Consider the following 24,780-nt stretch of genomic DNA (forward strand, 5'->3'; position numbering starts at 1 on the left):
GCTGACGTTTCATATGGGTCCATGTTCATTTGACATGGGGGGGGGGGGGGGTGGTGGTGGTGGTGGTGGTGGTGGTGGTGGTGGTGGTGTTCTTCTTCGTTAGTGGGATTTATCGGTGGTTGTTATCCAACGTTATGGAGCATTCCTGCCACCTACTGTACTGGAGTGTGGACCAGAGACAGGGAGAAAGTAAATCCTACCTGCCAGCCCCCTTTCTCTTATTTAGACTGCATCTTAAAGCGAGGTGTGAAAAATATTCACTCTACTTCATGTCAGTCAACTAAAACAGGGCGACGGACACTGAGTGGATTACTCCTGTGTGTGTATACAATGGTGCAGACAGATATGGCAGCTCTGCTCCTAGCTCCTAAGCAACTTCGCAGGTTTTTTGTTGTTGTGTGTGTTATTTCTTACATTATTACTCCAGAGTGTTTTTTGTGTAATTACATTCAGCCTGAAATTTTTGTTGGGATATCAGAGTGGCGGTAACTCACCAGCATTACGACCAGGAATTCGAATTTCCCAAATGATATCCTTTGTTCGTACCCCCCAGGGCAATTGAACTTATTCCAGAGGCTGCTCCAAAACCGCCAGTGTAGAAGAGGTATTCGGAGTGGACTTATAGTACGGTAGAACTTCGCTACCGAAGTTCTACCATCAAAAAACTTTTCTAAATGCCTAAAAGGCCCTCCCCCGCCCTCCATTTGGCAAATCTGATCACAAATCCATTTTGCTCCTCCCTTCCTATAGGTATAAACTCAAACAAGAAGTATCCATGCTAAGGTCTATTCAACGCTGGTCTGACCAATCGGAATCCATGCTTCAAGATTGTTTTGATCACGCAGACTGGGATATGTTCCGGGAATAACATTGACGAATAACATTGACGAATACACGGATATGGTGACTGAATTTATCCAGAAGTGTATAGGAGATGTTGTACCCATTGTGACTATTAAAACCTACCCAAACCAGAAAACGTGGATAGATGACAGCATTCGCTCAAAACTGAAAAGACAAACCCCCGCATTTACCAATGACAAGGTGACTGGGAATATGGCCAAATGCAAACAGTGTAGTTAATCCCTCTGTAAGGGAATCAAACAGACAAAACGTCAGTACAGAGACAAAGTTGAGTTACAATTCAACGGCTCAGAAACGAGACGTATGTGGCAGGTTCTACAGACAATCAAGGACAGCAAAGGGAAAACCAGCCACATCGCGGACACCAACGTCTTGCTTCCGTCTTGCTAAACACCTTCTTCGCCCGCTTTGAGGATAACACAGTGCCACCGACGTGGCCCGCTACCAAGGACTGTGGGCTCTCCTTCTCCGTGGCCGACGTGAGTAAGACATTTAAAAGTGTTAACCCTGGCAAGGCTGCCGGCCCAGACGGCATCCCTAGTCGCATCCTCAGAGCATGCCCAGACCAGCTGGCTGGAGTGTTTACGGACATATTCAATCTCTTCTCTATTCAATATTCAATCCCTATCCCAGTCTGCTGCCCCCACTTGCTTCAAGATGTCCACCATTGTTCCTGTATCCAAGAAATCAAAGGTAACTGAACTAAATTACTATCACCCAGTAGTACTCACTTCTGTCATCATGAAGTGCTTTAAGAGGCTCTACCTTACCTGACACGCTAGACCCTCTTCAATCTACTTACCACCCCAATAGATCCACAGACGATGCAATTGCCATCACACTGCACACTGCCCTGTCCCATCTTGAAAAGAGGAATCAATATGTAAGAATGCTGTTTATTGACTATAGCTCAGCATTCAACACCATAGTGCCCTCCAAGCTCATCATTAAGCTCGGGGGCCCTGGGTGTGAACCCTGCCATGTGCAACTGGGTCCTGGACTTCCTGATGGGCCTCCCACCAGGTGGTGAAGGTAGGAAACAACACCTCCACTTCGCTGATCCTCAACACAGGGGCCCCACAAGGGTGTGTGCTCAGCCCCCTCCTGTACACCCTGTTCCCCCTCAACTCAATCATCAAGTTCGCAGATGACACAACAGTAGTAGGCCTGATTACCAACAATGATGAGACAGCCTACAGGGAGGAGGTGAGGGAGAGTGGTGCCAGGAAAATAACCTCTCACTCAACATCAACAAAACAAAGGAGCTGATTGTGGAATTATGGAAACAGCATAGGGAGCACACCCCTATCCACATCAACGGGACCGCAGAGGAAAAGGTAGAAAGCTTCAAGTTCCTCGGCGTACACATCACTGACGATCTGAAATAGTCCACCCACACAGACAGTGTGGTGAAGAAGGCGCAGCAGCGCCTCTTCAAACTCAGGAGGCTGAATAAATTTGGCTTGGCCCCTAAAACCCTCACAAAATTTTACAGATGCACAATTGAGAGCATCCTGTTCGGCTGTATTTTTTTATTTATTTTTATTTCACCTTTATTTAACCAGGTAGGCTAGTTGAGAACAAGTTCTAATTTGCAACTGCGACCTGGCCAAGATAAGGCATAGCAGTGTGAACAGACAACACAGAGTTACACATGGAGTAAACAATTAACAAGTCAATAACACAGTAGAAAAAAGGGGAGTCTATATATACATTGTGTGCAAAAGGCATGAGAAGGTAGGCAAATAATTACAATTATGCAGATTAACACTGGAGTGATAAATGATCAGATGGTTATGTACAGGTAGAGATATTGGTGTGCAAAAGAGCAGAAAAATAAATAAATAAAAACAGTATGGGGATGAGGTAGGTGAAAATGGGTGGGCTATTTACCAATAGACTATGTACAGCTGCAGCGATCGGTTAGCTGCTCAGATAGCAGATGTTTGAAGTTGGTGAGGGAGATAAAAGTCTCCAACTTCAGCGATTTTTGCAATTCGTTCCAGTCACAGGCAGCAGAGAACTGGAACGAAAGGCGGCCAAATGAGGTGTTGGCTTTAGGGATGATCAGTGAGATACACCTGCTGGAGCGCGTGCTACGGATGGGTGTTGCCATCGTAACCAGTGAACTGAGATAAGGCGGAGCTTTACCTAGCATGGACTTGTAGATGACCTGGAGCCAGTGGGTCTGGCGACGAATATGTAGCGAGTGCCAGCCGACTAGAGCATACAAGTCGCAGTGGTGGGTGGTATAAGGTGCTTTAGTGACAAAACGGATGGCACTGTGATAAACTGCATCCAGTTTGCTGAGTAGAGTGTTGGAAGCAATTTTGTAGATGACATCGCCAAAGTCGAGGATCGGTAGGATAGTCAGTTTTACTAGGGTAAGTTTGGCGGCGTGAGTGAAGGAGGCTTTGTTGCGGAATAGAAAGCCGACTCTTGATTTGATTTTCGATTGGAGATGTTTGATATGGGTCTGGAAGGAGAGTTTAGAGTCTAGCCAGACACCTAGGTACTTATAGATGTCCACATATTCAAGGTCGGAACCATCCAGGGTGGTGATGCTGGTCAGGCGTATCACCGTATGGTACGGCAAATTCACCGCCTGCAACCGCAGGGTGGTGCACTCTGCCCAATGCATCACCGGGGACAAACTACCTGCCCTCCAGGACACCTACAGCACTGTCACAGGAAGGCCAAAAAGATCATCAAGGACATCAACCACCCGAGCCACGGCCTGTTCACCCTGCTATCATCCAGAAGGCGAGGTCAGTACAGGTGCATCAAAGCTGGGACCGAGAGACTGAAAAACAGCTTCTTTCTCAAGGCCATCAAACTGTTAAATAGCCATCACGAGCCGGCTTCCACCCGGTTACTCAACCCTGCACCTTAGAGGCTGCTGCCCTATATACATAGACTTGGAATCACTGGCCACTTTAATAACGGAACACTAGTCGTATTGTTTAAATAATGTTTACATACTGCTTACTCATCTCATATGTATATACTGTATTCAATTCTACTGTATTTTAATCTATACCACTCCGACATTGCTGGATCTAATATTTATATATTTCTTAATTCCATTTGTGTGTGTTGTTGTGAATTGTTGTAGATACTACTGCACTGTTAGATACTACTGCTCTGTTGGAGCTAGGAACTCAAGCATTTAGCTACACCTGCAATAACATCTGCTAAATATGTGTATGTGACCCATACATTTTGATTTGAAAATGACATTTCTCTGTGAACATAAGATCCATTGATTGTATTTCCACGTATTTAATGATTTACAGTAATAGCATCATCCCTCATTTTGATAGCCTACAAGCTCACAAGCTCACTCTGTATCACAGACAGTTCACACAAATAACCACAGCTAGCCTTACTGCTGAATCAGGTTATCTACAGATATATGAACTATTGTGGAAATTCTTACACAGGGTCGAAGTCAATCTTAAATGAATCATTGTTTTTATCAGCTCGCTGGAGAGGTTCCAACAAAGTTGATGCACCATAGTGAACGTTTGTCAGGAGCTCTAACGGGGCAGTCCTATTAGTTCCTTTATATACTGACAAGTCATAGTTGCATGATTTAGCTTATTCATCATTAACGTTTACTTCATTCATGTGACTGACCAATACTGGGTCATGCATGTGACAGACTAATACCTCACGAGGCTTCTTCTCTCTAAGCTGAGACCTTGACACTGAGATATCCCTTTCTCTAAACAAGGGTCTGGGCATACTGCCAAATTGCAGACACTAATTGTGAGGATTCGTTCAAACAGTCACTTGCATGAACACAGAAATTGGTTAACAGAAAAGCACAAACACAGAACATAGAAATTGGTAAATAGAAAAGCACCAACATACAATTGTCCATCACAGAACCTATCTATATGTTTTAGATCAGTGATGTTCATTATAATAATTTCTCACCTCAATTATCAGGCTTATAGCTTTATTACAAGACTAAATAAGATAACTTAGTTAAGTGCATGAGTAAATTCTCATTTAAACATATTTCTAATTTGAGTGCTTTATACTGTATATATATCTACACGATACATGAAATTCAATAAATATACATTACAAAAATAAAAACGAACATCTGACAAATAACATCTTCTACAGTATATTCCTAATAGGCTACAAATAGACCGAAGTCAAACAGAAACAGTGTCCTCTCCCTGTAAAGTGGCTAAAATAAGTGTTCCTATTTCACTTCACGTGTTCTTATTGTAATCTACCATGATTCATTAAATCTAACATGTGTTTGATAAAAACATTAAATATTGCCACTGCTATCACCTAAAACGTTTGAAACAGAGTAGTGGCATTACTTGATAGAGTATTTCTGTGTGAACACACGTGTTGGCACGCAGAGCTACAGCAGACACAAAAACAATAGTACTGTATATAAGTTACGTACAGTAGCCTACAGTAAAATACAGTGGAGGCTGCTGATGGGAGAACGGCTCATAAGAATGGCTGGAATGGAGTCAATGGAATGGTATAAAACACGTGGTTTCCATGTGGTTGATACCATTCCATTGGCTCTATTCCAGCCATTCTTATGAGCCGTCCTCCCCTCAGCAGCCTCCACTGGTAAAATATGAATGACATAATCAGTGGTGTCACTTCAACGGGAGTTGTTGTCACTCCACTGTATGTGATGCATTACAAATGTGGTGCTTGATAACAGTGCGGCCAAAGATGATGATGATAGTTAGTGCAGTGTTTACAGGAAATATGGTGTCGTTGTTCTGGGTGGAATTACTCTCTCTGAGTCGGGCACCGCCCGAAACAGCTTGGGCTCCCTTGTATTGGCGTCTTTGAAGACCATGATGGAGGCAATGTTGCCGCAGCGATAGCAGTAGTTAGGAGCTGACCAGACCGTGACCAGCTTCTCATCAAACATGAACTTGTAACCTTCATGGACTAGTTGATGTGCCCGACAAATCAACGTCAAGTTGTTGATGTGAACAAACTGCACATCGAGGGATATATAAACAAAAAAAGAGTGAGATGAATGTGAAAAATAAAACATGACTATTACCCATTTCATATATATTGCTGTGTGAAATTGACAATGTATGTACTGCAGTGTACATCTCTAATCAGTGGTGAACAAGACTAATCTTACCTCATTGGTGACCTTTGCACCAAACAGCCACCCAGCTCCCCTGGGACTGATGGCCCAGGTGTCGACGTCCTCGGGGTCTGACCAGACAAGGTCACAGAATGCTCCCTTGTGGGGGATCTCCTGGTTACGCTCAATGGTTCTGATTTGGTCCAGGGTCTTTATGTCTGGGGAGAGGCCCCCATGAACACACAGAATCTGCTCATCCATCAGCTGGCACAAGAAAACAACCAAAGTACAGCATTAGAATAACTGTGATAGTAGAAAATATCTTAAGGCTCATGTGTAATCATCTCCATGTTGGCTTGATATGCTAAAATTGTGACATGGGGGATTTGACTGCAGGAAATCAGAAATACAAAGCAATAGAGTTGTACTCACCGCTGCAACTGTTAACATATCAAACACTTTGGTACAGTAGCGCCAGGCATTGGCATTTCCATATTTGGTTTGGCATTCATCTGAAAGGAAAAATAGACATCCCATTTTCAACCAGTGCACCTGGAGTCAATGGTTTGGATTGAACGATAACTACAAATGTAGCCTATTAGTGCAACATTTGGTTGGGCTGGATATGGTGAAGTAATGAAAATCTCACCATAAAAGCCATATACTTGGGTTATTTGTCTGCTTTCGTGGTTTCCTCTTAAAAGCGTGATGCGGTCAGGCCATTTGGCTTTTAACACCAGCAGGTATGTGAATGTCTCCAAGCTGTAATATCCCCGGTCAACAAAGTCACCCTGTAGAGACACAGACACCAAATCATGATGGGGTGATTCTTGATGGACGTTGTAAACATGAAAAAACAGTAACAGTCAAATCAATTAAGATACATGGGAGTGGACAAGGGGAGAAAAGGGGAGTTTTAACCAACCATGAAAATATAGTTTGTGTCTGGGACCTGTCCTCCAGTTCTGAAGAGTTCACACAGATCATAAAACTGTAAGAAGAAGAAACAACCAAGTTCACTTCATAACTACTGAAAAGAAATGTCAAATCCATCAGCTTCAAACACAAATATCTAGCAATGTTGCTGTAAAACTGTGATGGTCAATAAAGTAGCCTACCTGTCCATGTATATCTCCACACACAGTCACTGGGGTGGACACAGGCTGGACATTGGATTCCTCCAGCAATAGGTCACATACATAATCACATAACCTCTGAGGAAAAACCCACACTTGGTAAGAATAAGAAGCATAACGTAACAGTTTCAGAGACTTCAATGTGATGTGTCATGCAATCGTTTAATGAATGAACGGCATTGTAGAGACATTCACAAGTGACAACTAAGCTACTGTAAATGACACTCTCATACCAATCATTTCGTCAAGCATGATGATGGCATCCGTTGAATTATAATTCTAGGCTATGGCATCACAGTCTGTGATTTCAGGTCAGGATGCTTCGATATGGTTAGAAGTGATACTGATTTTGCTGTTGCTTATATCTGATAAGTAGGCTTCTATGCGTGCTGCTCATCAGGCTTATTTTTAGAGGTGATTACCATTGCTAAGGCATTGATTCTCACCTTGAGGTCGTTTTCAGGTAAATATTTACACTGCTTGGCAATCTCCGCGTATTTATCCAGGTCCAGTGGCGCCATTGTATCAGATGTTCGCTAATGTTTCTACTACTGTGCATGTTCGGTTCCGTCAGGCAGATTTACTGAACAGTTTGCGTTGTGCTGCCATCTGCTGTGTAGGATACGCACATACATACTATAGGCCTTCGAATTTGGTTGTATATCCTCCGGACCCGGACAGTGCATATTGTGAGCTCTTTAAGTCTTGTCAAATCATAGTCAAATGAATAATTATTGGATGTAACAGTTATGTAGCTCTTGGCTTCATAACTAGCCTCTGGTATCATGTTGTGCAGCTCATGTCACTCCGGATAAACGTAAATACTGCTGACGACAGGTTAAGGCCTGTAGCCGCACAGCGGCGCTCGCACACAGCGCGGCGCTCGCACGCACATATCCTGCATAGGCCTAATAAATATCATAATCATATTTGTTTCATTTAACCCTCATAATAGCCTACTACCAACATATTTTACATGAATGGTCATGTTGATCCCAATAAGAAATTATTGGGAAAAGCAACTATATAAACTTAGCTATTATGAAAACATTATTAGAAATGTAAATAATGTTATCTGAAAAGGTATATATTCAAAACAGACTATTATTTAAGCAAAATTACAGAAATGTGCATATTCTGTCAAATTAACATATAAATGTTTCCCTTATATAATGTGCAGCTTTTTCCAAAGTACAATCCAGATTAGTACTAAAACGCTGATTTGCCATCATTTGATTGTAGTATTATTTAGTTCTTCAAATTTATAAGTAAATATTAATTTTGTCATATTTGAGGGGTAAAAATGACTTCCATTTAAAAGGCTAAGTACACCAAAATGTGAAATATATTTAATTTTATTGACAAAAAGTGATTCATCCATTTATCCTGAGAGCCAATGACAAAAAAATATATGTCTACGCTTTCATTATTTACTTACCCCCCAGCCAGCATTAGCATCACTGGAAGTGAAACATTGTGGTAGAGCCTATGGCAGGATGCTTCAAAAAGCATGCACAAATCCTCAATTCACTTCAAACCACATGGTATAGCAACCAAAATATCACAAGTTGCACATATTGAATATTGGACAATATTGAATGAGCCAGCACTGCTAATACACACCATTACAGCACTATGTACACATTCAGAGGGTAGCTGGTTTCTGTATTACAGTTTTACCTAGTATTCATACCACGGACAGACTTTTATGAGCTGTTTTGACTGTAACTAAGCATATATCTAAGGTATTTTTTTTATTTTGTACATGTTCATACAGAATTATAACCATAGGCAAGTACATTAGGTTCTCCATATCTGCAGGTGATCTGTCTATCAGGCCAAGATCACTCCAACAGGTCTCCCTCCACATTCTGAGGATATGTATAACTTAATATTATGTCTCCAGAGAAACCAGAAGGCACAAAAATAAGGTTGTTTTTGGTTTTGTACACAGCCATACGATGTTGTATAGAAAAGTACAATCGTAGGCAAGTACATGGAGACCTATATCTCTACAGATTATCTGTCTATCTGGTCAAAATAACTGATACAGGTCCCCCTCCACCCTCTGGTGATTTGGATAACTTGTTATTATGTCTCCAGAGAAACCTAAATTCAAATAAAGGACATATCTATCAAATTACCATAGGCAGAATTAGTGTTTTGGGCTGGGGTCAAAATTACCCCAGAGGATTAGATTTTAGATTTTTTTTAAAGTACAGAAACATTAAATAATGATTTAGATCAAGTTGGTTGACAAAGTCATGAAAAATCAGAAGAATAAAAAACGAACACATTTGGGTTATGATAAAAAAATATTTTAAAAAAGATCCCCTTTGGGGACCCTAGTCGGTAGTATGGGTTAAATGTACTTTTTTGGCCTACACTCACTTTTTATACATGTTATTTGTGTTATTTATTGAGTAGAATAGCCTAGGCCGAATGTCCCAGAATCGAATTGATGTAGGCTCGCAGCCTAGGAACATAAAGTAATGTAATCTTAGAATGTAATATTATTATTTGTTTAAGTGTATCCAATGATGTTATTTTTGGACTAATAAGGAAAAGTAAAACAGACTTCTCATTGCACTCAATGTGCACTCGCTCAGATTAGGCTACGCATTGAACCAATCAAATGCCTTTACGAAAGGAAAACAAACGCACCTTAATGTACCACGAGACCTCCCATCAATGTCCTCATTGGCTGAAGAGTGTAACAATTTAGAGCGTTTCATTGCGCTGTGCTAGGCTGAACAGAAAGTGAAGCCAAGAAACTGCGGGTAGTTCGGTTCACAATCACTGAGAATAGCCGCTGAGGACGTCAATGGTGGAGTCGAGTACGCGAGCTAGTCCATTCAGGGAAAGGTCTGAGACAGACCCTTACTAGGTAGGGCTTTACATGGAGAGCTGAAATTTAATATGAGGTTAACGACCTTAATGATGTACATATCCCTGGCTTTGCTATTTATTTTGTATATTGGATTTTCTGATGCTGCACCTCGCGTCAACTCCTACGATGCTTCGCCTATCTCCAGGAAGCCTCGCGCAGCCTCCGAGAGCTTGGAACCGCTCTACACCACATTGCCTAATCGTTTACCTGAGGGCAGGTTTGTGCTCGGCCAACTAACTGGGCTCACGCCGTCCCCTACTATTGGTTTCACCGGAGTGGCCAGCAAAACGATACGGGTCTCCACGACTCCTGTCTCATCAACTGCAACCACCATTCAGCCACCAACAACTGACCCTACAACCCCAAGGCCAAGCACAGAAATGCTTTTCAACACTAGAAAAAAAAATACGTTTTTGAGCTCCAGAACATCCAATTCAAGCAAAATATCTGCTGATGGGCAAGCATCAGTTTTTCCTCCAGAAAAAACGAACATGGTCTCCATGGTTTCTCAGCGGACGACTAATGATGCATGGTCTTCAGATAACATCGATGCATCGATTTCCTCCTCCGAGAATGGTCAAGGTGAGTAGCTTGTGTTTGCTCTTGGGTGTGATAATAAAATATATAATGTTCGAAGAAGCATGCAATTGTCATTTGATCTTGTGTATTGTACAGAATATCCTTAGACTGCCACACCTGGTTACACGTAATTATAAATAGACTGATATATGAACGGATTGAGTCTCTGGACTTTAATTAATCGCCTCACACATTCACCTAGGTTTGCAGAAATTGCCCTTTTGATGCAGAAACTCAATTCATTTGTGACCAAAGGCACAGTCAAAACAATGTCGGTATTATGGCTTTTGACGCAGAGCACAGGCGGGCTAAGAAACTGACAGCTTGTAGAAACAATAGATCATGGACCTCAAACCATGGACGGCAGTCTCCTTGTAAAATTATAAAATAACAGAATGATCCATATTAATTACAACATTCCGGTTCAATATTTACCAATTGCGCAATATGAATAGGCTATAGGCTACGTTTTGTGCTCACAGAGATGTTGCCCTTATTCTGAGGTAGGCTATGTGACAAGTGTGTCATATATTATGGTGATTGGATCGGAGGGGGACCGCATTTAAGCAATGTTTTTAGTTATCCATTCCCAGACTTCTCCTTGTCCGCATAAAACCATGAGATTGTATTTTTCATACAAGCAGACAATAACACATGTCCGTTTGGATAGTGGTCTGATCCCTTTGTGTCTATTCAACATCCTTAGACCACGGAAGCGGGATAGGGGAATGTGCTACTCCGCATCCAATCAAAATGACCAGACCAAGACATGAATGAGCCAGCACTGCTATATGTTCAGCGGCTTGTCTCTCACCTCCGCTGCTTCGCTATTCGTATTCATCGCAGATGATAAACGTCCCGACAGAGCCTTTGTGGAGGTTGGGGTGGGCAACACTTGTGAAACAGCTATTTGTCACTGTATAAAATGGCCTCCCAGGTGAGTATCAGGGGACTATGAAATTATGCGCAGCCACCAGTCCGATTTGGGGGTAGTTAACTAGTCAGCGATTCTACAACCTTGTAGAGGCTCCGTTGTTTCCGGGTAAAGGTCACTCTGATAACAATATCAACAACATGGGTTAATGCCTCACCTCACTGACACAAATTCTCTGCCTGATGAAACACATTTCTGGTGTGTCACTGTGTTAGTGTGTTGACATGTAATGTCTTTCTTTTTACCCCTCCCAATCATTCAATGCAAATCAGTGTGATAAAATATCACATTCTATGCTTCCTGCATGTTCTGGAGTTTAAAGCACAGTAGCCTACAGTTGGAGAGGTGGTACCACCCTCCCACGTTTTTTGTTAGTAGCATAAACACTGTCATAGGAGGGTGTGTATCTTCAGACAGAGGTCATTTTACAGCAGCAGGTTGTTTTGAATCATCTCTGTGTCCGTCTGCATACTTGAACCATGCTGCCACACTGCTTCACTTTGCTGGAACTAATTACTATGAGGAAGATGGACATTTCCTCATCTCCTTTTTTCACTGTGCTTACATTTCCCCCTCAAACCAATTTTCTGCCGCTTTGAAATTTAACACAAACAGACATCAGTCATGTGCACATTTCCTCTGCACACACATGGCATGGGTTTTTGATCCTCCATTCTTATACTATGTGGTTTGCACATGTACTTATTATTGCATAATTTGGTTCCAAGGTTAACCTCTCTTCCTCCGTGCTTTGTGCCCAGATAGGAAGTGACGAGTAACTTGATGTGATGGATCCTACAGTAGCTCAGTGCTATTTATTTGTGTGTAACATGGTTATAATTGTGTTTGTGTGTGAGAGAGAGAGGGAGCTGCACGGCCCTAGATCTCACAGAGTCTGGGGTGTGATCTTGGCTGACAGTTGTGCAGGGAAGATGACTTCAGTGAACAAACGGAAAGCTGACAGTGCTCTCCATGCTTGCATAACCGTGCCCTTTCCCTATTACATAAAGCTGGAACAGTGGCCAGAGATGGAGGGCTAATCTGAGGAGGAGGCAACTGTTTCAGAAAATGACATTAAGTCGTCTCGAATGGCCAAGCTGATGTCTGAGAAGATGGCACAACAATAGAGTACAGTGTTCTGAAAGTTTGAAGGTGTTTACAGATGTTCCGCGGTAAACTGCAATTGAACCGCGAGAAAATCCGCCTACCGTGTGTAGAGACCAGCGGTCCCGGTTTCTGTCAGCTCTATTTATGTAATCGAAACATTGTTTGATTGGTTGTCAAGATGAACTCTGCTCATTGGTCAACCATGCGTGGCGGCCGCTCAAGACTTCAGCTAATTTCATCTTTTGGCGCCTCGAGTCAGTGGCACCACCAACCGTGCCGCTTGTAAAACTTCTATTTCAAACCCATCATTCACAGTTTCAATCTCCTACATGGACCTTGCAAGGACAAGCAACCTAGTCAACACACTATCAATGTCCAACTGTTCATTTTCTCTAGTCATGTGTATAATATGACACATATTCAACAATTAACCATTTCCACAATCCTCTGTTTTGTTCTCAACTTTCAATGTACTGTATTTTATAATGGTTTACAGTATGCAGCAGCCCTGCCAGCTTCCCACATCATTCCTGGAAATTAGGCTGTGTGAATAACAGCAACCTGTCTCCTCTCCTGTAAGAACAGCCCACATGTGCTCAACACCACACCAATGGCAGCCTGGTATTTCCTCTGCATGTCATTACTCTGTTTTTTTCTGGGAGACACAACAGTTCTCATACTCCAACAACAGCAGTCTGTATCCTACCGCATCCACTGCATCCTCCTCCTTCCCCTCCATCTCTCTCTTAGAAACAGACGGGAGAGAAACAGTCAGACTCCATGCTCATCATGCCTGAGCTCAAATAAATAATACATGCCCACTTAGCAGAGTCTACACGGTCATGCAGATATCTGGCGCCTCTCATTGTGTGTGTGTATTTACAGAATATCCTAGTGGTGGTGTAATATAACAGTCTCCCCCTCTTTCTTGCTGTCTGTCCCTGCAGAGTCTCTGTGTAACTGCAGCAGTGAGGGGGCTCTAGATGTGGATGACTGTGACAAGAAGACAGGTCAGTGTTTTTGCATGTCAGGGTACACTGGGCTGCTGTGTGAGGACTGTGAGGAAGGACACTTCACCAATGGCACCACCGGCTGCCTACCCTGTGGCTGTGACTCCTACGGAGCTGTCAACCACCTCTGTGACAGGTAAGAGCTCTCGCTTCCCATTGGCACTAATGGCACTGGGAATGAAACACTAGACACCTATTTTCATTTGATTTAACTAGGCAAGTCAGTTAACCTCTCTGGGATATGTGGGACGGTAGCGTCCCACCTCGCCAACAGCCAGTGAAAGTGCAGGGCGCCAAATTCAAAACAACAAAAATCTCATAATTAAAATTCCTCAAGCATACAAGTATTTTACACCATTTTAAAGATAATATTCTCGTTAATCCAGCCACAGTATCTGATTTAAAAAAATGCTTTACAGCAAAAGCACCACAAACGATTGTTAGGTCCCCACCAACTCACAGAAAAACACAGCCATTTTTCCAGCCAAAGAAAGGAGTCACAAAAAGCACAAATAGAGATAAAATTAATCACTAACCTTTGATGATCTTCATCAGATGACACTCATAGGACTTCATGTTACACAATACATGTTTTGTTCGATAAAGTACATATTTATATAAAAAAATCTCATTTTACATTGGCGCAGTAGTTCTGAAACATGCAGTGATTGTGCAGAGAGCCACATCAATTCACAGAAATACTCACCATAAATGTTGATGAAAATACAAGTGTTATACATGGAATTAGAGATATACTTCTCCTTAATGCAACCGCTGTGTCAGATTTCAAAAAAGCTTTACCGAAAAAGCAAACCATGCAATAATCTGAGTACAGCGTTCAGACAACAAAGCAGCCAAAAACATATCTGCCATATTGTGTAGTCAACATTAGTCAGAAATAGCATTTTAAATATTCACTTACCTTTGATGATCTTCATCGGAATGCACTCACAGGAATCGCAGTTCCACAATAAGTGTTTGATTTGTTCGATAAAGTTAATCATTTATGTCCAAATAGCTTCTTTTGGTAAACGCGCGTTCAGGTTCAACCGAACGTTGGACGAAAAGTTCAAAAAGTTATATTACAGCCTGTAGCAACTTGTCAAACTAAGTATAGAATCAATCTTTATGATGTTTTTATCATAAAAGTTCAATAATGTTCCAACCGGAGAATTCCAATGTCTGTAGAAAAGCAACTCTCTCGTGACCGCGCCTTAGAGCCTGTGGCACTATGCCAGACACCTGGCTCAATCCCCTCTCATTCTCCCCCACTTCACTGTAGAAGCCTGAAACAACATTCTAAAGACTTGACATCTAGTGGAAGCCTTAAGAAGTGCAATATGACCCCATTTACACTGTATATTGGAATGGCAAAGAGTTGAAAAACTACAAACCTCAGATTTCCCAATTCCGGGTTGGATTTTTCTCAGGTTGGATTTTTCTCAGGTTTTCTCCTGCCATATGAGTTCTGTTATACTCAGACATCATTCAAACCATTTTAGAAACTTCAGAGTGTTTTCTATCCAATACTACTAATACTATGCATATATTAGCAACTGGGACAGAGTAGCAGGCAGTTTACTTTGGGCACCTTATTCATCCAAGCTACTCAATACTGTCACCCTGTCACCAAAGACAGGGGCCTACCAAAAGGCCTCCTGCGGGACGGGGGCCTGGGATTAAAAATAAATATAATAAATATAATACAATATAATTATTGTATTAATTATTGGACAAAACACACATCACACAACAAGAGACAACACTACATAAAGAGAGACCCAAGATAACAACATAGCAAGGCAGCAACACAACATGACAATAACATGGGAGCAGCACAACATGGTACAAACGTTTATTTGGCACAGACAACAGCACAAAGGGCAAGAAGGTAGAGACAACAATACATCATACTTAGCAGCCACACATGGTCAATAGGAGTGTCCATGATTGAGTCTTTGAATGAAGAGATTGAGATAAAACTGTCCAGTTTGAGAGTTTGTTGCAGCTCGTTCCAGTTGCTAGCTGCAGCGAACTGAAAAGAGGAGCAACCCAGCGATGTGTGTGCTTTGGGGACCTTTAACAGAATGTGACTGGCAGAACGGATGTTGTTTGTGGAGGATGAGGGCTGCAGTGGATATCTCAGATAGGGGGGAGTGAGGCCTAAAGAGTTTTATAAATAAGCATCAACCTGTGGGTCTTGCAACAGGTATACCGAGATGACCAGTTTAGAGGACTATAGAGTGCAGTGATGTGTCCTATAAGGAGCATTGGTGGCAAATCTGATGGTCGAATGGTGAAGAACATCTAGCCGCTCGAAAGCACTCTTACCTGCCGATCTATAAATTATGTCTCCGTAATCTAGCATGGGTAGGATGGTCATCTGAATTAGGGTTAGTTTGGCAGCTGGGGTGAAAGAAGAGCGATTACGATGGACGAAACCAAGTCTAGATGTTACTTAAGCCTGCAGCTTTGATATGTGCTAAGAGAAGGACAGCGCACCGTCTCGCCATACTCCCAGGTACTGGTATAAGGTGACTACCTCAAGTTCTAAACCCTCAGAGGTAGTAATCACACCTGTGGGAAGAGGGGCATTCTTCTTACCAAACCACATGACCTTTGTTTTGGAGGTGTTCAGAACAAGGTTAAGGACAGCGAAAGCTTATTGGACACTAAGAAATCTTTGTTGTAGAGCATTTAACACAAAATCTAGGGAGGGGCCAGCTGAGTATAAGACTGTATCATCTGCATATAAATGGATGAGAGAGCTTCCTACTACCTGCACTATGTTTTTGATGTAAATTAAGAAGAGCGTGGAGCCTAGGATCGAGCCTTTGGGTACTTCCTTGGTGACGGGCAGTGGCTGAGACAGCAGATTTTCTGACTTTATACCCTGCACTTGTTGAGAGAGGTAGTTAGCGAACCAGGCCAAAGACCTCTCATAGACACCAATACTCCATAGCCGGCCCACAAAAATGGAATGGTCTGCCGTATCAAAAAAGCAGCACAATATTGCTTAGAATCAAGGGCAACATTGACATCATTGAGGACCTTAAAGGTTACAGTGACGCATCCATAATCTGAGCAGAAACCAGATTGCATACCCGAGAGAATAGTATAGACATCTAGAAAGCCAGTTAGTTGATTATTGACAAGTTTTTCCATCACTTTTGATAAACAGGGCAAAATAGAAATAGGCCTATAACAGTTAGGATCAGCTTAATCTCCCCCTTAAATATTGGTTGAACTGTGACTGGCGTCCAAGCAATGGGAACCTCTCCAGAGAGGATGGACATGTTAAAAAGGTTGGACATAGGGCAGCAACCTTAAAGAAGAAAGGGTCTAAACCATCTGACCCAGATGTTTTTTTGGGGTCAAGTTTAACGAGCTCCTTTAGCATCTCAGACTCAGTGACTGCCTGCAGGGAGAAACATGGCAGGGGGAAAAGAGGGAGAAGCATCGGAGATAGTCACATTAGGGGTGGGAGATGAGGAAATGTTGGACGGGCAAGGAGGCATGGCTGAGTCAAATATTAATCCTGACTTAATGAAGTGGTGATTTTAAAGAGCTCAGCCATGTGCTTCTTGTCAGTAACAACCACACCATCAACATTAAGGGACATGGGCAGCTGTGAGGAGGAGGGTTTATTCTCCAGGTCTTTAACTGTTTTCCAGAACTTCTTGGGGTTAGACCCACAGAGAGAGAACTGCTCCTTAAAGTAACTAACTTTGGCCTTCCGGATAGCCTGAGTGCGCTTATTTCTCATTTGCCTGAACGAGAGCCAGTCATCCTGAGTATGGTTGTGCCGAGCCTTTCTCCAAATGGAATTCTTGAGATGAAGAAACTCTGCAAGATCACGGTCGACCCAGGGGCTGAACCTGTTTTTAATTCTCATGTTCTTTATGGGGGCATGTTTGTTAACAATATCAAAAAAGAAGGTCCAAGTGTCTGACAGGGGGCTCAAGCTGATTTTATACCATTTTACAGAGGCGACTTCATGAAGGAAGACTTGCTAATTAAAGTTTTTTTATCAAGCGTCTATGACAAATCAGGACAGGTCGTTTCACTGAGCACCCATTACGAACACAGGCTGTAAAACAGTGATCACTAAGGTCATTACAGAAAACAGCAGACTGATCAGGATTATTTGTGAGGATAACATCGAGGAGAATAGCTTTTTCCGGGTGTTTGAAGTCATACCTTGTGGGATTGGTAATAATCTGAGGAAGAGTTGGGGAGTCCCATTGCTTTAGGACTTGGTCATGTGGTTTAAGCATGTCCCAGTTTAGGTCACCTAGCAGGACAAATTCAGACCTAGTGTAAGGGGCCAGGAGAGAGCTTTGGGCAGGTAGGGTACAGCCCGGTGTGGATGGAGGACGATAGCACCCAGCAACAGTCAACAAAGAGCTATTTGAAAGGATATTTATAGCTACTAGCTACCAAGCCAGAATTAATTTACATTTTTGAGTCCATATATACTGCATCTTTGGCAAAAATTCAGGAAGATGTAGTTTAGAAGTCAAATCTGTTTGAATAACTGATTTAGCAGACGCTGTTGTGCATAAAGATACTGTTCTGAAATGTACATTTATCTTGTCACACAGGAAGTTGTAGAGTTCGAACTGCTCCAAATAGCTAGTGTTTATGATATACCGGATCCATCATGTGGAGTCATTATCCACCTGGTCTTGTTCAGCAGCCTGGCCAGCGAGGCCACCATACCCCTGGCCTTTGTAGGAAGAGACAGTGGGGCTGCCATACCTCGATTGGTTCTCATATCTTGAACTAAACAACACACTGCCCCAGATGCAGCCTTACAGTTTGTGGGAAAGAGTGTGACTTGGAGAGAGGCAGCGTGTGTAGCTTAGGAACATGGTAAAAATAGCTGTCATATTTTTAACTTTAAACCGTTGAAAGAGATGTGGCTGGTCAGAAATCTGAGTAAACATCCTTGAAATCCGTGTGTTTCTAATGCCTAGTGGCAGTGAATGAGCTGTCAGAATATACAGCAGGTTGGGCCTCCCGAATGGCGCAGTGGTCTAAGGCGTCACTATAGACCCGGGTTTGATCTCAGGCTGTGTCACAATTGGCTGTGACCGGGAGTCCCATAAGGTGGCGCACAATTGGCCTAGTGTCATCCGGGTTAAGGGAGGGTTTGGCAGGGGGGGCTTTACTTGGCTCATCATGCTCTGGCGACTGCTTGTGGCTGGCCGTGCGTCTGCCGTGTGTCTGCAGACTGACTTCGTTTGTCAGTTGAACGGTGTTTCCTCCAAAACATTGGTGCTGCTGACTTCCAGGTTAAGCGAGCGGGTGTTAAGTACGGATTGGCGTGTCATGTTTCGGAGGACACATGACTCAACGCCTCTCCCGAGCCCATTGGGGAGTTGCAGCGTTGAGACAATATTGTAATTGGATTGCAGTTGCATATCATGAAATTGGGGAGAAAGAGGGTCAAATACAGTTGAAGTCGGAAGTTCACAATTCCTGACATTTAATCAGAGTAAAAATTCCCTGTCTTAGGTCAGTTAGGATCACTCCAATACCTTAACTTTGTTGTCCTTTAGCCACAACTTTGAAAGTATGCTTGGGGTCATTGTCCATTTGGAAGACCCATTTGCGACCTGACTGATGTCTTGAGATGTTGCTTCAATATATCCACAGAATTTCTCCTCATGATGCCATCTATTTTGTGAAGTGCACCAATCCCTACTGCAGCACAGCACCCCCACAACATGATGCTTCCACCCCCGTTCTTCACGTTTGGGATGGTGTTCTTCGGCTTGCAAGCCTCCCCCTTTTCCCTCCAAACATAACGATGGTCATTATGGCCAAACAGTTCTATTTTTGTTTCATCAGAGGACATTTCTCCAAAAAGTACGATCTTTGTCCCCATGTGCAATTGCAAACTGTAGACTGGCTTTTTTATGGAGGTTTTGGAGCAGTGGCTTCTTCCTTGTTGAGCGGACTTTCAGGTTATGTCGATATAGGACTTGTTTTACTGTGGATATAGATAATTTTGTACCTGTTTCCCCCAGCATCTTCACAAGGTCCTTTACTGTTGTTCTGGGATTGATTTGCACTTTTACCAAAGTATGTAATCTGTAGGAGACAGAACGCATCTCCTTCCTGAGCAGTATGATGGCTGCGTGGTCCCATGGTGTTTATACTTGCGTACTATTGTTTGTACAGATGAACGTGGTAACTTCATACATTTGGAAATTGCTCCCAAGGATGAACCAGACTTGGAGGTCTGCAATTTTTTTTCTGAGGTCTTGGCTGATTTCTTTTGATTTTCCCATGATGTCAAGCAAAGAGGCACTGAGTTTGTAGGTAGGCCTTGAAATACATCCACATGTACACCTCCAATTGACTCAAATTATGTCAATTAGCCTATCAGAAGCTTCTAAAGCCATGACATAATTTTCTGGAATTTTCCAAGCTGTTTAAAGGCACAGTCAATTTAGTGTATGTACACTTCTGACCCACTGGAATTGTGATCCAATGAATTCTAAGTGAAATAATCGGTCTGTAAACAATTGTTGGAAAAATGACTTGTGTCATGCACAAAGTAGATGCCCTAACCGACTTGCCAAAACTATAGTTTGTTAACAAGACATTTGTGGAGTGGTTGAAAAATGAGTTTTAATGACTCCAACCTAAGTGTATGTAAACTTCAGACTTCAACTATATATATATATATATATATATATATATATATATATATATATATATATATATTTATTATTATTATTATTATTTTTTTTTTTTAATATACAGCAGGTCAACAACCTGTAGCTTTATATTTTATTGTGCCAAAGTAAGTCTATGACAAACGTTCAGAACATTCAACATGTATGTTGCTGTTTTATACATGAATGTAAGGATATACAGTACATAGGACTCACATTGTAGGATTAGGGTTACAAAGGGAGGGTATATTACTAGAAACTTTTAAAGTTTACCTGTAAACTACCAGACTTTTGGTAACTTTCAAGTTTTTTATTTTATCAGATGACATCTAGTGGCCTTTGAGTACCTCAACTTATCACAGGTGTCTGTAATTTTATCTGGCCCTCTGTGTGGCCTTATCACATGTAAAGTATATATAAAATACTCAAATAAGATTTGAAAATAATAAATAGAATGACAAAGCTGTGAAACATTATCCTAAGTAAAAACCATCAACTTAGTGAGTACCAAATGAGGGTTTCAACATGAAATATCCTTAACATTTTTTTAATGCACTTTTCTATTTATTTTACTATGTCAATATGTTTTGGCACCAAACTGGTGGCAGTTGTGAACAGTTGGAAGAGTTGCAGAGTTCATTGAAGATAATTCCGTTGTTGATTAGATGCTTTTTTCAATAAGGCTATTTTCTATTGAACCATATGGTCTATCCACTAGAAACAATATGGACACAGATATAAAAAAAAAAACTTTTAAAACGTTATTCAAGTATAAAATACAAAAGTTACCATAGATTAACTGTTATTTACCAAAATGACAGAAGATTCCAGTAAATTTGGTAAATTACCAGTAGCTTTGCAACCCTATGTAGGATAAAAATGTCCACCTTTTGCCTCATTTACCACAAAAAAATGAATCAATACAGCAGGGATCATCAACTAGGTTCAGCCGCAGGACGATTTTTCTTCTTGAGCAGATGGTCAGGGGGCCGGAACATAATTACAAATAAGTTTTAGACTGCAAATTGATCACAAGAAGCCCAAACATTGACTAAAACATAACAATTTCAAACCATGTTTACATTTGTATAGGATCCAATATCTCTCTATTATGCATGGGAATCATTTAGGAAAATAATACTTTGGAACAGATTTCCATAATTAGAAATCACTTAGAGCTGATTTGCTGGTGTTTTTAATGTCTTTTATGTCCAACAAAAAATAAAAACGTTATTTATTTTAAAAAATAGTGCCGAAAAAAAAAATCACTTGCAGGCAGCCAGTTGGGGAACCCTGCAGTATAGATCAAGTGAGAAGTGGGTAAAGGGTCAACTAGGCCAGGGGGTTATTCTGAGGGCAGGGACATATGGGTCTAGCCCTGCCCTCACACAATAATACTACCACACATAATATGATCCTGCTCAGACAGTCTGAGCCAACAGTGCTAACCCAGCTAATGTAGCAGTGGTCTAACCTAGGCCAGGCCAGCTCTCTCCCAGCTGGTAAGCACTGTGATTTACACAGATTAGCTGGCTCCCAGACCCCCCAGCCTCACGCTTTAGGGGATTTCTCTCATATACTGATGGACCATCCAGCCTTTCTGTATTACAGTCATAGTCCTACTCATATTTAACTTTGGCATTCTATCACATTTGCTATTGGAACTTTGTCAGTGTGTCTGTGTGTTGTTCTCACTTAGGTCTATTTAATTGCATGGCCAGGAACCAAGGGCTTGGATTACATTTATAACCTACTGGTTCCAGAACACAGCATACTGACCTGATCCAGCCTGGAACCTGGGGAAGGACCAGGATGTAGAAGGATTGCAGACGTCTGGATCAGAGCTGCCTGCCTGGGATTTCTTCACATTTCCTCAAGGACATATGAACTGATCGGGTCTAGGATGAGCATACTTCTGATCTGTAAAGTGTCTCTAATAGTGCAACAGTTCTCTTCATAAAGACCAAAACAGGGTAAATCAAATGAAAAGATTTGGCATGGGTCCTCAGATCCTCAAAAGGTTCTACAGCTAAACGCAGGGCACTACAGAGGGTAGTGCGAACGGCCCAGTACATCACCGGGGCCAAGCTTCCTGCCATCCAGGACCTCTATACCCGGCGGTGTCAGAGGAAGGCCCTAAAAATGGTCAAAGACTCCAGCCATCCTAGTCATAGACTGTTCTCTCTGCTACCACACGGCAAGCGGTACCGGAGCACCAAGAGGCTTCTAAACAGCGTCTACCTCCAAGCCATAAGACTCCTGAACATCTAGTCAAATGGCTACCCAGACTATTTGTATTGCAACACAACACAACCCCCCCCCCCCCCCCCATCACTGCCACTCTCTGTTGCCATCACTTGAATTAACCCTACCTACATGTACATACTACCTCAACTAACTGGTTCCTTCGCACATTGATTTTGTACCGGCACCCCCTATATATATATATATATATATATATATATATATATATATATATAGTTCTACACCGGTTGTATTCGGCGCATGTGACTAATAAAATTTGATTTGAAAGTAGTTGAGGATGAGGTACTCTGTGGATGTAGCACGGTATGAGATGTACTGTTTCAGTTATCTTGCATAGGAAGGATGAGCTCCTCTTTGTAGCGCCACTATATTGCAATAAGAATCTGCTTGGCTCCCAGACCACTAGATCATGTTGGTAGGAAGTTGCTACTTTTTAATTCACTCGTCTGTAAGAAGCTATATTTTACTGTGTCCCCGCTGTGCTCTTTACCAAAATAAAATCCACAGGGGACCAACAACAAACAGGGAATATATCCTTGGCCACAGGGCTCATCAGTCAAAACAAAAGCTACTGAGCTGTGAGCTCGTCTTAGTGATAATGACTTGACCTGTATCCATTAGGCTGACAATATGCTCATTAGCACATACAGTATGTGCACACTGCACATATACAGACAGCCGAATGCAGGAGGTGAAACATACATGAACCTGGCCAGTCTTTTCTTTAGCAGTTCTCTAAATCATGATGTGCGTTAGCAACTGGTCAATCCAACGGAATTACACTAAGACTGATTTTATCTTTAAAATGTATATACCAAACAAAAACCATTGAAATCAAATACTGAGTCTCAACGTAATTCCATTACCATGGAATTGCCCAACCTTAACATGTGAATGTGATTTGATGCCAACCCTCAGCCAAACAGGATGGGTTTTGTACCAGTTCGTACTCCTGACTAGCTCTTGTACTCTGATTCATCTTGGTCCTCAATCAGTGGCGATTTGAGCAGGTACGTCTTGGTGGGGCAAACTCCCCAAGCAAAGCCACTACACAAGACTAAACAATACAATTATTGCACTATAATGGTGACAAATGGTGCACATAAACAGTTAGGCCCTACATAAAGCTGACCCAACAGCAGAGCTTTCTTTTCAGCACCATGGAATGAATCCTTACCACTGCTACAGCAGAGCCTTGTCTGGCAGCAAAACAGTTTACCGCCTTTAAAAAAATATGAGAGAAATCCAAATCGCTCACTCAAGGATCCTACCCTTGCATCTGATGAACTCCGGAAGTCCCCGGCGTCTACGTCCCCGAGAGTATCCCAGCTTCCCCGACTTCTTCCAAGAGCCTCCGAAGACAGCCAATTTGCCTCTTCCCGAGCCAATGCAGCTCGGCAGGGATAGACTGTCTCCAGCTGAACGCCTACACAGACTTAACACCCAGAGTTGTCTGTATTGCGGTAATGCCAGTCATTATGTGTCTACTTGTCCCTTCTAGAGACCTAGCTTATTGGTAGGAATGATTACTCTGGTGGGTCTTAAGAATAATTTTGCTTCTCCCCTTACTCGCCCCCCTCTCCATGCCACCCTGCTGTGGGGCGACCAGTCCAAGTCTCTCCAGATACTCATCGACTCAGGGGCCGATATGAGTCTTATAGACGCTATCCTGGCATCCGAGCTGGGCATCCCCACTCAACCCCTCTCCATTCCCATGGATGTTAGAGCACTGGACGGACGCTCTATAGGCGGGTTCACCCACTATACCACCCCCATCAATCTACGAGTGTCAGGGAACCACAGCTAGATGATCCAATTCCTGTTAATTGAGTCTCTGCAGGTTCCCGTGGTAGTGGGATTCTCTTGGCTCCAGCGACACAATCTCTCAATTGACTGGTCTACTGGTGCCATTGTGGGCTGGTGCCCATTCTGCCACACTCATTGCCTGAAGTCATCTCTGCCTGCCCCGGGACGTCTTCCTGGGGGCTTGGAAATTTCCCTGGACCTCTCTGCCATTCCCACGGAGTACCAGGACCTCTGGGGGGGGTTCAGTAAGACCCGGGCCACTTCACTTCCAGCACCGACTGGTATCCAAGAAGGTCAAGCCAGATGCGCCGGCACGCCGCTATAGCCCTGTGACTACACCCCGGAAGCCGAGACCCCCCCCCCCCCCGCGCTCCAAGATCATTAGTCCCTCTGCTGTTCGTCTTC

At 42.5% G+C, this 24,780-nt stretch overlaps 2 protein-coding genes across 3 annotated transcripts in view; one reads left to right on the forward strand and one right to left on the reverse strand.

Moving 5' to 3' along the window:
* Positions 1 to 4,133: 4,133 nt before the first annotated feature.
* Positions 4,134 to 7,666, reverse strand: LOC139411971 (serine/threonine-protein phosphatase 6 catalytic subunit-like). Its single transcript, XM_071158739.1, has 7 exons — positions 7,542 to 7,666; positions 7,078 to 7,173; positions 6,885 to 6,950; positions 6,609 to 6,750; positions 6,392 to 6,471; positions 6,014 to 6,223; positions 4,134 to 5,857 (listed from the first exon to the last, which is right to left on the reverse strand). The coding sequence occupies exons 1-7, from the start codon at positions 7,614 to 7,616 to the stop codon at positions 5,609 to 5,611; spliced, it is 918 nt and encodes a 305-aa protein (XP_071014840.1). The 5' UTR covers positions 7,617 to 7,666; the 3' UTR covers positions 4,134 to 5,608.
* A 2,202-nt stretch (positions 7,667 to 9,868) lies between these two features.
* LOC139410791 (multiple epidermal growth factor-like domains protein 9) overlaps positions 9,869 to 24,780 on the forward strand; it is a 56,403-nt gene continuing 41,491 nt past the window's right edge. For both annotated transcript variants that reach the window (XM_071156299.1, XM_071156300.1), the window contains exons 1-2: positions 9,869 to 10,567; positions 13,553 to 13,751. In XM_071156299.1, the coding sequence (XP_071012400.1) occupies positions 10,015 to 10,567; positions 13,553 to 13,751 (752 nt within the window). In that variant the 5' untranslated portion in view covers positions 9,869 to 10,014. The remainder of the gene's footprint in view (positions 10,568 to 13,552; positions 13,752 to 24,780) is intronic.

This window comes from Oncorhynchus clarkii, chromosome 6, assembly GCF_045791955.1.
Source record: "Oncorhynchus clarkii lewisi isolate Uvic-CL-2024 chromosome 6, UVic_Ocla_1.0, whole genome shotgun sequence".
Lineage (NCBI taxonomy): Eukaryota > Metazoa > Chordata > Actinopteri > Salmoniformes > Salmonidae > Oncorhynchus > Oncorhynchus clarkii.